The sequence below is a fragment of the Camelus bactrianus genome, chromosome 11 (assembly GCF_048773025.1).
Source record: "Camelus bactrianus isolate YW-2024 breed Bactrian camel chromosome 11, ASM4877302v1, whole genome shotgun sequence".
Taxonomy (NCBI): Eukaryota; Metazoa; Chordata; class Mammalia; order Artiodactyla; family Camelidae; genus Camelus; species Camelus bactrianus.
In genome coordinates, this window is record NC_133549.1 from 81,043,863 (window position 1) to 81,059,909 (window position 16,047).

Here is a 16,047-nt window from a genome sequence, read left to right on the forward strand (position 1 = left end):
TTCATCTCTCCCTCCCTTCCTTCATCTCTCCCTCCCTACCATCTTTTCTTCCTTCTTTCCCTCCCTCCCTCCCTCCCTTCTTTTCTCTGTTGCTCCACACACTTGCCTGTTTCTTACCACAGTCATAGGCTTTGCAGATGAATCTCCTGGATTTGGGTATTTTCTTACTTAGGGGTAATTCAAAGTTAATTTTATCTGTCTCCTAGTTTTGATGAAGACATGGGTTATGGTTGATTATATTTGCTTATGTTGTTATCTATTATGGTTTTTTGGAAGATACATGAAGAAATTTAAATTTAGGCAATCACCATTACTCACTACAACCATAAAGTCGTTACCTTCACTTTTGAAGAGTATTTTTTGCTGAGTATAGAAACTGCAGATTGGCAAGACAATGGCCTGAGGGTAAAAGCAGCTACAGGAGCCGGCATATCTTGCCATATTTCTTCTTTCTTTGGATTTTTTTTTTTAGCTACCCTCTACTTCTTGCCTCAATTGCTATCCACTGAATTATCCAGCTTTTCTCATCTTTCTAGGTTGGGAGTGTCCAGTCATGTCATCAGGTATTCCATCCCATTGTGGTTCTCATATTATTCATAGCTTAAAGATAAGAGCTAAGGCTTTATATCTTTAATTTTCAACTTTATCCATAACGTCATGAATTGTTGTGATACTTTTATTAAAACCTACTATATTGGGGACCCCTAGACCACTCCCAGGTTTGATAATTTGGTAGAAAGACTCACAGGACTAGCATATCATTGTATTCATGGGTAGGATTTATTACAGAAAAAGGGTACAAAGTAAAATCAGCGAAGGAAGAAGGTGCATAGGCTGAAGTCCAGAGGAAGCCAGGCACAAGCTTCTCAGAGTCCTTTCCCAGTGAAGTCTCATAGGATGTGCTTAATTCCTCTGTCAGTGAGTTGGGTCAGCACATGTGCAATGTTGCCTACCAGTGAAGCTCATTAGAGACTCTGCACCCAGGTGTTTTATTAGGAGCTCTTTGTGTGGGCACTCTCTGCCAAGCACGTACCAAGATTCTAGACTCCCAGAAGGAAAGTCAGTGTTCAACATAAACCATATTGTTTGCGGAAACAGATGAGGCACAATGAGCCACTCGTATCAGTTAGGGTGGCTGGAACCTTGAAATACACTTTCCTCAAAGCAGCCAAAGGCCTTTTTAAGGATAGCAGTTTAGGTCTGTTAATTCCTTTCTGCAATAGCTACCTAGCCAAACACTGCTCATCTTACTAGGAAAAGCTGTTCAGGACCTAAGTCACCAATGTCATGTCTAATATGTATCTAATATATATCTAGCTCAGCAATGCCAAATCTAATATAATTGATTTTTTTCTCAGCAAAACTGACAAATAATAGTGATGAAAATAAATGAAACAAAATTATTTTTCTTTAGCATTCTCAGAAAATTATACTCAGTGAAGCAGGATAGCAAAATTCTCAGTCATAAGCTTAAGATTTTAATCTTTTTAAACATTTTAAATTGAAATATGTTACAGTAAGTAAAATTTTCTTCCTGCATTAATTTTTGTTAATGGGCAGAGGAAGTGACTGTGTAAAGGAATTATATATTCACTCTTTTCTTTTAGCCTAAGAAAGCTGTCAAGGTGAAACCTTGTCCACCTGTAGCTCCCCGACCTTCGAGTGGTTCCACGGCAGCTGCTCGCCACAGATTGTTAAGGGTTCTCCCCCACATTGGGCAGTCTTGTTTACCTTCTCCTGGGAACACGTGTCTACCTGACTCCATCAGCAATGCAATTTCAAGTTTGGCAACTCTGCCCCCTGCTGATAGGCCCATGTCGTCTATCGCTAGTGATTTTCTAAAGGAAGATGATACCTGGGAGAGTAACACACTGTCTCATTCCAATGGTAGCTTCAAACTACCACCACCTCAGATACCCCTTATGGAGTTCAAAAATGACAAAGAGCTTGCTGATTCTGTTCTCCATCTTGGCTCATCCCTACCTAGACGGACAAAAAACTTTGCAGGAAATTTGTCATCTAATAATGAGGATGACCCTGCTTTATTTCCCCCTTCAGAAGAGCATGTAACTGAAGAATCGCTTCTACCTGAAGTGGATTCATTTGCTTCATTTACAGAAGGAAACACTGACGAACAGAGCAGTGGCTTAGAAGGCACACGGAAGGGAAATCCAGAGTTCTTACTCACTAATGGGGATAAAGGGCTGAAAGCTACAGAGAAGCATCTTAAACATGTTGCAAGAGTGTTGAGTGGTGAACCAGTGGAGACCACAGTTCTGAACCACCGTGAATTAAGTCCTCACAAGAATAGACTCTTATCACCTCTTCGCTGTTCTGCACCGATGTCACTCCATAATTCTCTGGTGAAACCACAGAGACAGTCCAAATGTTTTGAATCTGGGAACCTCCAGTCTTCTGCTTCACAAAATGCACTTCGGTCATTGGATGTTCGAAATATAAGTGATTCTTCTTTCTCTAGGATTACTCGCTTTCGAGCTGTTAAAGTTGATTCACCTGGGAAAAGAGCTGATATTATTTCTAAAGTTGAGGCTCGGAATATCACAGAAATGGCCAACAAGGCTTCCAAAGAGCCTGTTGGTTGTGTAAATAATATAGGTCTTCTTGCTTCGTTGGCCCGGAGCGCAAGCAGAGACGGCTTACAGAGCACCCGTGGGGCAGGCAGGATTCGGACCTCTGGAGTTGGGCTGTCTACAAACCTCCAACATTTTCAGGGGGAAAGCCTTAGGAGAAGTTCTCCCCAGTTAGAACCTACAGAATTTTTTCTAGTAAGTATTTGCCTTTCAATATATTCTACTAGTTATCCTTGTAGTGATTCAACATAAAGTTGATTTTTTGTTTGGATAATCCATAAGGAGGCCTAAAGTTGAATTCTTTTCATAACTTTCTCTTAAAATGTTTATCTAGTTTGTAGAAAATTTTTTGACAGTTGAATTTTAAATAATTTTTAGTCCTAAATTGGGAAATTTAATTTGATAATAATTAGTGTAAATAGTATATCATATTTTTTCTTTCTTTTTTCTTTTTTCTCTTTATCATTTAAATGCTAAATATTTTTATTAGTGTTTTTTCCAAATAAGAACTTTTATTTGAGCCATCAAATTTTACTCTCTTAAAGTATAATGTTGATGGATGTGAGAATCAGGTTCCAAGTAAATTTAATTAAAAATAGATTAAATAATTTTAAATGAAAGCCCAATATCATTTTTGTAGTAAAATACAAGTATTTCATGTTTGGTGATCTTTTCTTCTGTTCGCCATTAACTCACCTCTCTAGATGTTCTGTGCTTTAATTGTAGTCCACCCGTGGTACTGGAATGAATGGAAATAATACAGCAGCAGGGAAAAGAGTAGGTAAGCTACAGATAATTTTGAAAACCATGTAAGACAAATAATTATAGCATTATTCATACTGTTGAATTTTCAAAGAGAAATAAGAATGTTCTCTGGTACGTACAGGGAAAATTCTTCCTAAACTTTGTTCCACTTAAGAAAATGATTATAAGAACTGACAGTAGGACCTATTTGAATAATAAAACAAAAATTGAAATTGAGGTCTTTGTTGCTTGAGAAGAGATATGGTCTATGTGAAAAGACAAGATAAGTGGCAAATTAACATGCAGATCACAACCCTCCCTGGCCACTCTAGAGCCATGCTGGGTGCTGGATGGGCTTTGAGGAAGTACCCTAGAAAAGTGTTTCTTAACATCATGGTCCAATATCAAAGACAGTACTAAGAGTTCTATTTGTTGAACTGATTATTTCTGGATAAAAGAAAGGGACAGTCAGTCTCTTTAACTAGCCCTTTCCAAGGCATAGTAGCAGAAGTGACTGTATTGTTAGCATTCTCTTCTACCAATAACACCTTAAAGATGCACTGGCCAGCCATTATTTCCAAAGAAGCTATTACTGTCATCATCTTTTGTGTTTTAATGCCCAGACTAGACATGGAAGCTCTTACCGAAGATGTACCACCCTTCTAGCCCCAAGGTTCTAAAGGGTACTTTATATATTATGGTTATCATGAGAGTTTTATGTCTTCAAAGAGGTACCTAGGTTTGGTTTCCACTACTATGTAAGGTCCAAGGTCCTAAAATCTTAATATATCTACCGTTTTCAATTTTTTAATTCTGGTAAAATCCACATAACGTAAAATTGATTAGTTTAACCATTTTAAGTGTACAGTTCAGTAGCATTAAGTTCATTCACATCTTTTGCCAGCCAACACCACCAATCCATCTCCAGAACTCTTTTCATCTTGAAAAACTGAAACTCTACCCATTAAACACTAATCCTCATTCCCCTCCCCCCACAGGCCTTGGTAAGCACCATTCTACTTTCTCTGTCTGTAATTTTAACTACTCTTAAGTACCTCATATAAGTGAAATCATTCAGTATTTGTCTTTTGGTGCCTGGCTTACTTTACTTAGCATAGTTTCCTCAAGTTCCATCTATGCTGTAGCGTGGATCAAAATTCCCATACTTTAATATTCCATTATATAGATACACAACATTTTGCTTACCCATGCATCTGTGGTTGGAGACTTGCTTCCACATTTTGGCTATGGTGAATAAGGCTACTATGAACATGAGTGTACAATTATCTCTTTGAGATTTTGATTTCAGTTCTTTTGAGTGCATACGCAGGTGGAATTCCTAGATCATATAGTAGTTCTATTTTTAATTTTTGGGGGAGCTGCCATCCTATTTTCCATAGTAGCTGTACCATTTTAGTATTCCTACCAGCAGTGTACAGGGTTTCTAGTTTCTCTACATTCTCACCAAAATTGTTATTTTCTGTTTTGGGTTTTGTTTTTTTTTTGGTAGTGGGCATCCTAACGGGTTTGAGGTAGTATCTTACTATGCTTTTGATTGCATTTTCCTGATGATTAGTGATATTGAGCATCTCTTAATGTGCTTAACCATTTGCATATCTTCTTTGGAGGAATGTCTGTTCAAATCCTTTTTCCGGTTTTGAATTGAATTGTTTGCTTTTTGTTGTTGAGTTTTAGGTGTTCTCTGTATATTCTGGATATTAATTCCTTACTAGATATATGATTTGCAAATATTTTCTCCCATTCTGTAGGTTGCTTTTTTACTCTGTTGATAATGTCTCAATGCACAGTAGTATTTAATTTTCATGAAGTTCAATTTGTCTGTTTTTTCTTTTGTTGCCTTTGCCTTTGGTGTTGTGTTCAATAAATTGTTGCCAAATCCAGTGTCATGAAGCTTTTCCCCTATATTTTCTTCTAGGAGTTTTATAGTTTTAGGTTTTACAATTAGATCTTCGATACATTTTGAATTAATTTTTATCTATGGTCTACTGTAAAGGTCCAACTTCATTCTTTTCTGTGTGGATTTCCACTTTTCCTGGCACCATTTGTTAAAAAAGTCTGTTCTTTCCCTATTGAATGGTCTTGGCACCCTTGTGAGAAATCATTTAATTATATATGTGAAGGTTTAGTTCTGGGTTCTTAATTGTGTTCCATTGATCTATATGTCTGTTTTTATGCCAGTACCACACTGTTATTTTATTACTGTAATGTATCTACTTTTAATGTTATAATTATTTTTCTTTAACACGTATTCAGGTCTGTCCTGTCCTAACGGACATCTTAGTCTCTTGGAAGTTTGTGTTGTTCTTATCTCTATTCTCTTAACTCTGATTCCGGCTATGGTGTTTTCTTCTTTTCTTACTGCTTCTCTGAAATTGCTGTTGCCGAGGTCACTAACGATCTCTGTAATTTCAGATCCAGTGGATGCTTCTGTTCCTTATCTGACTTGATTGTTGTGGCCTTCCTTCCTGAAATAGTTTTTCTTTTCCCCTTTCCTTTCTCTTTTTTCTTTATTTCTTTTTTTTATTCTAAGCTATTACCTTGTTGTAGATTTTGGGTTTTATTTGTTTCTGGTTTTCTTTTTTTTTACCTTCAGTTTTCAGTTTTCTTTTTTACTTGTTTTACCAGCCCTCTGCTTATCCCCAGGTATATACTCTTTTGATTGGTTTCCCTTAGGTCAGGTCATCAGCTGCTACCTGCAGTGATGATTCCCCAAACTAGAGCTGTGTAACTTGCTGCCATTTCCTTTCGGTAATAACTGTATCATGCTGAATTACCTAGAAGGGTCTGTGAAAGTTTTGGCATAATTTTTAAGTCATAAATTGACTTAATCAAGTTCCTTCCTTTGTCCTCTTTGCTTTTCACTATAGGCTCTCCTTTGGAAATCTTCTCCATCTTCATAGTTTTAGTCACCATTTTTAGGCAGATGATTACCAACTTGCATCTTGAACATTGCTTTATTACTTTGTTGGCTGCCTTTTCTGCTGAGTGAATTTTTATAGAATATTGTGTTAGATTAAATATTAGACATGCCAAACAAGTGAGTTAATTCAGATATCTTTAATCTGATTCTGAAAAGCAACTCTCACATCAGCATTATTTTATTGACTTTTTCTTTAGTTATATGTTCATTGCACATTTGAGAGAAGGCTTCAGAGAGGAGTTGAAGATTGATAGTATCTTCTTACAGGATAAGTAGAAGTTTTCTAGGTTGACAAAGTGAGTAGAGCATTTTGGAAGAGATTGCACATGTAAATGATCTGGAGCATCATTTAGGATGGGTGTGATGCAGCAAATGACAGAAAATGACTCTGGGGAATTAGAAAGATATCATATTGGACATATAAGACCTTGAATGCCAGTCCATGGAATTTCAATTTTTCCTGTTGGTAGTAGGAAACCTGTATATTAGTTTTGGTTCCTAGCCTGCACTATATGACTGATAATTTTTTTTCTCTAGTGAGTGGAAGGATATATGGAAACCATTCTCATAGGAGAAGATTGCAGTTATGTTTCTGTGCCACGTCATTCTTGTCACTGCTATGTTCTCTGTCTCTACACATTCATGAGTTCTTAAATTAAAAAAAAGTTTGGGAAACATTGAATTAAGCACTCCCAAGAAACTTCAAAAATGAAAATATGACTACACTGAACTAAATTTTCATCAACAGATTTTTCCTCTGTTGTTTAAGGGAGAATATTTTAGGCCTGAATTCAAAGATAATTGCTATTAGCTGAGCTTCAGAGGATACTTGGTAGTACATGCCTTTCCTCCGTGTCCTGTGCAAGTGCTTCTCTTGTTTTTATTGTGTAAGAAGAGGAAAGTATCCCATCATCTCTGTGAAATGTTCTTAATAACTTAAAGTACACTTGAAGAAGAAAGTGCTCATTAACTTGAGTTGGTGCCTAGCCACCATTAGGAGTCATTCAGTTAGTGTCCAGGTTTTGGCAAATTTTTTTTTCTGTTTTGGGCAGGATCTGGGAATGTATTTTAGACTGGTAATAAAGCATACTTAAGTTTGCTAGGCTTGTTACCCAGCACCCAGCCTGGGTTGTGGCAAAAAGAATAGTGCCCATTAATTGTAATTCCAACTTCTGGAACCCTTGAAGGATTTTTGGAAACTTTCAGCTGCCGGATAAACATTAAGCCCAGGCCTCTCAAACCTTTCTCAGTAGTGGAGATTAGGTACCAGTACTGTTGACACTCTGCCATTTTCCTTCTCACTCCTTTCCCTTTCTGTCGTGTAATCAGGACTGAAAGACCAGTTTCATGATATTCAGGTGCTCATTCTTGGTATGAAGGAACAGGGTGATTGTAATGCATATTATGTTGTTTCTCAGAAGCCTCATAAATACGATTTTGAACCAGACATTTTTCTTGACTCTGTCAAATCTGGTGTACTTTATATATACTGATTTCCCTTAGAAATAATCAGAAAAGGGTTGGTATATACAAAACTGTAAGTCTTAGAAATAAAAGTCTCAGTCAGTAGAAACCCACCACGTCTTAAAAAATTTAACAGTTCTAGTGCATCTTCTCTTGCAGACTCTGTAAATAATTTTATTTTATTTTTTACCATTTTTTTATTGATTTATAATCATTTTACAATGTTGTGTCAAATTCCAGTGTAGAGCACAATTTTTCAATTATACATGAACATATATATATTCATTGTCACATTCCTTTCTCTGTGAGCTACCATAAGATCTTGTATATATTTCCCTGTGCTATACAGTATAATCTTGTTTATCTATTCTACAATTTTGAAATCCCAGTCTGTCTCTTCCCACTCCCCACCCCCTTGGCAACCACAAGTCTGTATTCTATGTCTATGAGTCTATTTCTGTTCTGTATTTATACTTTGTTTGTTTTTTAGATTCCACATATGAGCGATCTCATATGGTATCTTTCTTTCTCTTTCTGGCTTACTTCACTTGGAATGACATTCTCCAGGAGCATCCATGTTGCTGCAAATGGCATTATGTTGTCGGTTTTTATGGCTGAGTAGTATTCCATTGTATAAATATACCACATCTTCTTTATCCAGTCACCTGTTGATGGACATTTAGGCTGTTTCCATGTCTTGGCTATTGTAAATAATGCTGCTATGAACATTGGGGTGCAGGTGTCATCCTGAAGTAGGGTTCCTTCTGGATATAAGCCCAGGAGTGGGATTCCTGGGTCATATGGTAAGTCTATTCCTAGTCTTTTGAGGAATCTCCATACTGTTTTCCTCAGTGGCTGCGCCAAACTGCATTCCCACCAGCAGTGTAGGAGGGTTCCCTTTTCTCCACAGCCTCTCCAGCATTTGTCACTTGTGGATTTTTGAATGATGGCCATTCTGACTGGTGTGAGGTGATACCTCATTGTAGTTTTGATTTGCATTTCTCTGATAATTAGTGATATTGAGCATTTTTTCATGTGTCTATTGATCATTTGTATGTCTTCCTTGGAGAATTGCTTGTTTAAGTCTTCTGCCCATTTTTGGATTGGGTTGTTTGTTTTCTTCTTATTGAGTCGTATGAGCTGCTTATATATTCTGGAGATCAAGCCTTTGTCGGTTTCATTAGCAAAAATTTTTTCTCATTCCATAGGTTGTCTTTTTGTTTTACTTATGGTTTCCTTTGCTGTGCAGAAGCTTGTAAGTTTCACTAGGTCCCATTTGTTTATTCTTGCTTTTATTTCATCTAGGAGAAAATTTTTGAGATGTATGTCAGATAATGTTTTGCCTATATTTTCCTCTAGGAGGTTTATTGTATCTTGTCTTATGTTTAAGTCTTTGATCCATTTTGAGTTGATTTTTGTGTATGGTGTAAGGGAGTGTTCTAGCTTCATTGTTTTACATGCTGCTGTCCAGTTTTCTCAACACCATTTGCTGAAGAGACTGTCTTTATTCCATTTTATATTCTTGCCTCCTTTGTCAAAGATTAGTTGACCAAAAATTTGTGGGTTCATTTCTGGGCTGTCTATTCTGTTCCATTGCAGACTCTGTGAATAATTTTAGGTATAAAAAGCACAAATTAATTTTTTCTGGCATAGAGATTTGCTGTGACAGAAATGTGTTTTATGTCTTGCTTAATAGTATTTAACATTTAGAATTTTATGTCTGTATTAATCAAGGTGTCCTTTCTCTAAACAGGAGAATGTACTCATCACCTCCCACCTGTGAAAGCCCCTATTCAAACAAAGAAGAAAACAACAAAGCATTGTTTTCTTTGTGGAAAGAAAACTGGACTGGCTACTAGCTACGAATGCAGGCAGGTTGGCTAGCTGGAAAAGCTGAGATGCTTTCTTTGTGGTGACCCAGCTTGGGGATACAATATCAAATGTTCTTTAACTCACCTGTTCATAAGATCATTAAGATGATGGTCTAATAGCAGCCCTCAGCTGGACTCCTAATTGGCTGAAGTAAAGAGCAAATAGATAGCTTATGAGTATCCAAACTCATGAGATCCCCCGCTGCCCTTTAAAGTAGAAGATAAAAATCAGTGAAAGAGTGGACCTTCTTTGTCTTATAATAGATATACTTGGTTTTTCTTTGAATGTAGCTTGGAAGAACGCTCCTCCAAGATTCTGTTTTAGCTTGAACAGAAAAGAACTCAACTTAAAGTTAATGTACTATAAATTAAGATTGCTTGGTACACCTTTTTATTTCAGAACAAATGAATAATATGTTTACAAAAATAATGAATGTGTTCTACCTATAAATACTTCTTTCATTATCATTGATTAATATGCTCCAAGGATGGTATCTGCCCCTAGGTAGAGGCCAGGCATTAAACAAAGCTGCTGCTTTTTAGAGTGTATTCTGTTCAAATGGAAACAGCTTATCTTGTTGCTAGAAATAATTTAAAATCCTTTCATAGCATAGTTAGGTTTTACATAATTTATTTTTGATGGTGTCTTTATTTTTTTTTAAATTTTAAATTATTTTTTTTATTGCAGTGTAGTCAGTTACAATGTGTCAATTTCTGGTGTACAGCATAATGTCCCAATCATATATATATGAATGCACACATACATTCTTTTCATATTTTTTTCATAATTTTCTTATGAGACTGAATTTATCAGAAATTCAGAGTTCTCTGAGGTTTACTAGATATAAGAGAAGTGGTAGACACATATTTATCAGCTTTTCCATTTTGACTAGTTCATAAAGGTCTACACTCTTTTTCATTTCGTAATAGATTCCTTAGTATAATCTCTTACAGTCATGGACAGCTAACTTGTTCTTTTTCAGGGTGCTTGTGTTTGTTTATGAGCAGAAGGGAAATATCAGCCCTGAAATTGCTGGTGAGAACCAAAGGGCTTCTGTTGGACTACCTGCAGTCAAGATTTCATCTCCCAAAGAGATGAGGCTCGTGTAGAAATGTGATTATTCACATAAACTTTTTTTGTGCTTTAGATGTGGAAACAACTTCTGTGCGTCTCACCGCTATGCAGAAGCTCACAGCTGTACCTATGATTACAAGAGTGCAGGGAGGAGATACTTACAGGAGGCGAACCCTGTGGTTAACGCACCAAAACTTCCAAAAATCTAACTCTTGCTCTGCGCCTATCTTTTCTGCCCAAGGAATCGTATTATAATGACAGAAGAAATACTGTTGAGACTGCACTATTTTTGTTCGACTCCAAAAGATTTGCCAAATAACAAAAGCATATAATGCATACTGCTGGAGAATGAGAATGCTACTGTATTTGACATCTTTATTCTTTGGTGAATCAAAAGTTTTAAAAGTAGTCTTAAAAACTTTATGATGATTTAGCTGTGTTATTGCATGTCTTGTGTTAAGTATTTTATATTTGATATTGCAGTTTTACTAGCGAAGTCTTCCAAAGATGCACTTTAAGAAGTTAACATTGACTATGTAACCAGCTTCCACATTGAATGAGCTGTCATGTAATGGCTCTACTCAGATCTAAAATTTTTTTGTGGGAGTCGGGTGGGAGGGGATTTAAAAAAAAATCCCATACATGAAAGTTTATTGAGTTTACTGGCAAGTTCCTTTTTATTTCAAGCTTTTTATAGAAAAGAACATTTGGTTTTCCAGTGTGGTTTTAACATATATTTCTTCCATATTCAGATTTTCATTCAGATATGTGTCCATTCTATAAAATACATCATGTTACTCATACTATATATTTATTAAAATACTACTATTTGAATGGTAGTTTTAAAATAGAAGATTTCTCACTTGTTGCCATTAAATACAGAACTCTACTTTTCACTTTTTGAAAAATGGCTATATTTAAAATAAAATCTCACAGCTTGGTTTGTTTTTCTTATATGTTGAGTGCTATTACCAGGAGATATTCAAATAAATATTCAACTTCTTTATGATCTTGATTATTTGATTATTTACAATAATTTTTCTTTGAAAAAATCAAACCATTTAATCAAATAAATCAGTAATTTACTCTATTTGGAAAAAGTGACTGTCAGTATAAAAGTGTTCTTTTAGGGCATAAGAGCTGTGCTCCCCAGATGTAGCTAATATATCATTCAAACATTTGGGAGGCCACTTGCTTTATGGCAGCTTAGTTGAATCTGATGCTGAACCCTGGTACATAGTTGGCAGGCAACCCAAGTCCAACCCTAGTGGGATCTGCATGGGTACCAGAAGGCTAACTTAGGTGTTCCTCAGGGCTCTTCCTTCATGCAAGGCTGAATGAACTGAAGAGTTCTGTTACCCTTCCTCTACATCCTATAGGAGGTTAAATATTGAGTGGAGGAAGATGCCTTCATCTCTGAAGGCATGCTTCTTCAGAGCAAGAAGGAAATACATTTACAAGAGGGAAAGGTGAGAAATTAGTGGAGTAGTGATGCAACTTTTTAAGGAGGGGCTATACAGGCCAAAGAAAAATATTTCCATCTGTGCTGAGTGGTTCAATCTTTCCTCCCTTTTATCAAGACAAACTTTGCTTTAGACATTTAAAGTATAAGAACTCTATTACATGGGTAGATTGCTGAAAAAATAGACCAAAACATGCATATTCAATAAATATGGATGCTTAGAACATGATTGATATATGCTTAGTTCACTATGCTTTTTAAACGAAGACCATGTAGAAATAAGTCTTGCTTTAAGGTTAGCAAAGCTTTTGGTCAAAGTTGAATTTTTTTTACTAATTTCTAAGTCACTGAGAAACCAGTTTAATTCAAGAAATTATATCATTATTGAGAAGCATTTCTTTATGCCTTAAATTCTTATAGAGAAGTGATCATAATTTTTAGAGATCTCAGATCTGTCTTTGCATTGCTAGTAATTGGCAGAATGCCTTGCATGTAGGGACATGTTAAACATTGTTTATTAGTTAAATAAATTAATTGTATAGACAGCTTAATCATGATTAAAAACAAAGCCATTTAGATTGGTTTACATAACTCAACTAATTTTAAAAGATAAAATCCAGTTTCTGGGTCTTTTTAAAAACAGTAAGCATTTGGTTTTAGCAACATTAAAGGTCTGAAAAATTTTAACTTCTAGCTATATGAAACATTCTCAAGTTGAGTGAATATTAATCATTCTAATATGGGAATTTTAAATACTCAGGTGTTTTAAAATTGTATCAGTATTGTAACTTGTGGAGTTATCTAATTATAAAAAAGAAGACAAATTATTTTTCTGATGTATGTTTAATATGGTTTTAAGCCATCATGATAGATAATTCAGTCTTATTATCTAGCAGTGTTTCTCAGATAATGACCCCTATACTACTCCTGGAACATGAGATGATTTTAAATGGTACATGGATGAACATTTTTTAATAATTATGTATTTTTAATATGTAACAAAAAAATACAACTCAGGTATATTAAGCTGAAAATAAATTGATACAGGTTTAAAAAGTTGATTGAAAATTGACAAGCAAGGGTACATATAACAGAAATCATAAAAGTAGATGTGAATGACTGAAATTTAGGAAAGAAGGCAGGATCTCATTTTTCTTTGAAAAATATGTTAAACTTTTTGAGTGATTGATGAAAGTAAATTACATAGTTTTAGAAGAACTATATAAGGATAAAAAATGAAAGTACTGCTTTCACCATAGGCCCTCCCCCAATCTCTTTTAATTTCTATTTTCATTTTTCTGGTAGCTACCATCAGAACACTAGCCAATGTAAATAAACATTATTTTTTGATACCCCCTTATTATAGCTGAGGAACTTAGCATGATAACACATCACCTCCATACTTTACTTCCCAATTTTTTAGTGCATTAGTCTGCACATGCTGCCGTAACACAAAATACCAGACTGAGTGGCTCAAACAACAGAAATTAATTTTCTCACAGTTCTGGAGGCTAGAAGTCCCAGATCAAGGTCCAGCAGGGTGTGTTTCTGGCGAGATCTCTCTCTGGCTTTTAGAAAGCTGCTTTTTCACTGTGTCCTCTTGTGGCCTTTCCTCAGTGTGCATATACGGAACTCTGCTGTTTCTTCTCATAAGGACACTGATACCATGGGATCAGGGTCTCTCTTTTATGACCTCACTTAATCTTAATTACTTCCTTACTTAAAATACAGCCCCACTGGGGGTTAGGGTTTGAAGTAGATAAATACATTCAGTCCATAATGGTCCGTTATTTTTAGTTATAGTAGTTATTTCAAATTCACTAACTCCTCCGCAGTTACCTAGTCTGTGTTACCAGAATTTCCACCTGAGCTATTGCAACAGCTTCCTAACTGGGCTCCTCAGATTAGTTCTATGCCTTTCATAAGCCATTCTCTACACTTCAGCTATAGTGAGCTTGCAGAGCCAAAAAACTGAGCACATCAGTCAACGCTTGAAATATATCAGTGATTTCTTGTGTTCTTTGAACAAAGACCCAAATCCTTCACTCTTCTTCCTAGTAAGGCCCCTGTGGTCTGGCCCCCATCTACTTCTCAAGCCTCATAGTGCACTGCTGAGCCATGTTTTCTGGGGTTTGCCCACTTACTTACTTTCAGTTTTGCCAGCCTGTTTTCCTTTGTTAATACTCAGTCTTTTTTCAGATGCCAGCTCCATCATTCCTTCTTGAAGGAAGCCTTCCCAGATGTTTCCCTGTCTAAGTTAGCATCCTTCCTCTTACACTTTTGCTTGATGGAATCTACCATAGTATTGTTCTGACATTTGTGTGAGACTTTGAATTGTACAAGATGGCAAGTCCATGACAGCAGGAATTGCCCTTCCGTCCATCTGTCCTTCCTTGTTCCCAAGCATTGCATGTAAACCCTCATTAAACTGACTGCTCACTGAATGAAAAACCTTTAAGAATTACTCTTTTTAGGGATCTGTCAATTTAAACTGCTCTTATAGCCTTTTCTGCCTTGTTTTTAGGTTGATTTAAAAATTGAAGGCAATAAGTAAGTTAAAATACTACATTTATAGAAATATTATTCATTGAAGATCCAAATAGTATGATAGTGTATTTTCTTTTCCATAATCCAATGGCACTAAATACAGATAAAATGGATTTTCCCGTAATTCTTTTCTTTTGCTCAAAATTATGCTGCATTTTATTTTTATTCCTTCTGTACAGCTCATGGAGTTTTTGTTTTGTTTTCTTTCCAGTTGCTTTTCTTTTTTAATGTAATAAAGAAAATGCACTTGCTTTTATCATCAGATTAATGTTCAGGTTCTTAGAATGTTCAGGTTCTTAATTATATAGTTTGTTGGGAATTATTCTTCTTGAAGACATTCTTCACATAATCATTTACCTTCTGTTCTAATTTAGTCTGTTTTAACTACCTTTTAATTTATTTTGAAATACTTTAAAATTTACAGAAAAGTTACAAGCACAGGAAGAGAAACACCCATAGACCTTTCACTCAGATTCCTTTGCCTTTCATCATATTCATACTCTCTCTGAGTGTATGTAACCACTGTCAGTAGGCTTTTCCTGAACCATTTGAGAGTAACATGCAGACATGGTGCCCATCCATCTGTACATATTCCAGCGTGTGTTTCCTCTGAATAAGGACACTCTCCTGTACAACTTCCATCCAACCCTCTGACAATGGAAATCAATACTGACTGCTAGAATACAAGCTTCCAGTCTTACAAATCCCAGTCAAACTTCACCAACTTCTACAACAATGTTTCTTTTTTAACCAGTTCGGGATCCTTAAGCAAAATTTCACAGAGGGCCTAGGAGATAGAAACTTTGAGTTCTTCCTGGCATAAATAAAGTTGTCATTTATATGCCCTCACACTTGATTGGTGGTTTGGCTGTGTCTAGAAGTCTTTTCCCTCAAAAGTTTGAAGGCACTGAACCACTGACTTCTGTATGCACTGTTGCTGGTGGACCCCTAATGCCAGTCTGATACTTAGGTCTTTGATAATAAGGTGGTTTGTTTTTTGTTTGGTTGTTTCTAGAGACTTTAAAAGTTTTTGTCTTAGTTTTTAGACATCTGAAATTTCATTCATTTTTCATTTCTCTTGATATTTGGTGTGTCTATTTGTTCTGAAGTCTCAACATTTTCTATAGCTCAGGGATTTTTTTTATTTAAAAAAATGGATATCTCCTCTCCATTGCCTCTATTCTCTTTAATGAAAATTCTGTTAGATGTTTGATCCCCTAGACAGATCCTTCATTTGGGATTTTTTCCCCATTTTCAAGCATTAAAAATTTTTAAAACACATACAGAAAAAATGATTATACACAGAATATGTACAGCTCAGTAACCTATCACAAAGCAAATCTCTATGGAAC

The 16,047-nt window shown here is 35.8% G+C and overlaps 1 protein-coding gene across 6 annotated transcripts in view; it reads left to right on the top strand.

Moving 5' to 3' along the window:
• ZFAND4 (zinc finger AN1-type containing 4) overlaps positions 1–11,695 on the top strand; it is a 61,169-nt gene extending 49,474 nt beyond the window's left edge. For 4 of the 6 annotated variants that reach the window (XM_074374397.1, XM_045523023.2, XM_010963513.3 and 1 more), the window contains 4 exons: positions 1,608–2,786; positions 3,318–3,372; positions 9,494–9,611; positions 10,760–11,695. In XM_074374397.1, coding sequence (XP_074230498.1) covers positions 1,608–2,786; positions 3,318–3,372; positions 9,494–9,611; positions 10,760–10,895 — 1,488 coding nt within the window. In that variant the 3' untranslated portion in view covers positions 10,896–11,695. Of the gene's footprint in view, positions 1–1,607; positions 2,787–3,295; positions 3,373–9,493; positions 9,612–10,759 lie in introns of those variants that run through there. The other 2 variants (XR_012510346.1, XM_074374398.1) reach the window with 2 other exon arrangements.
• The last annotated feature ends 4,352 nt before the right edge of the window (positions 11,696–16,047 follow it).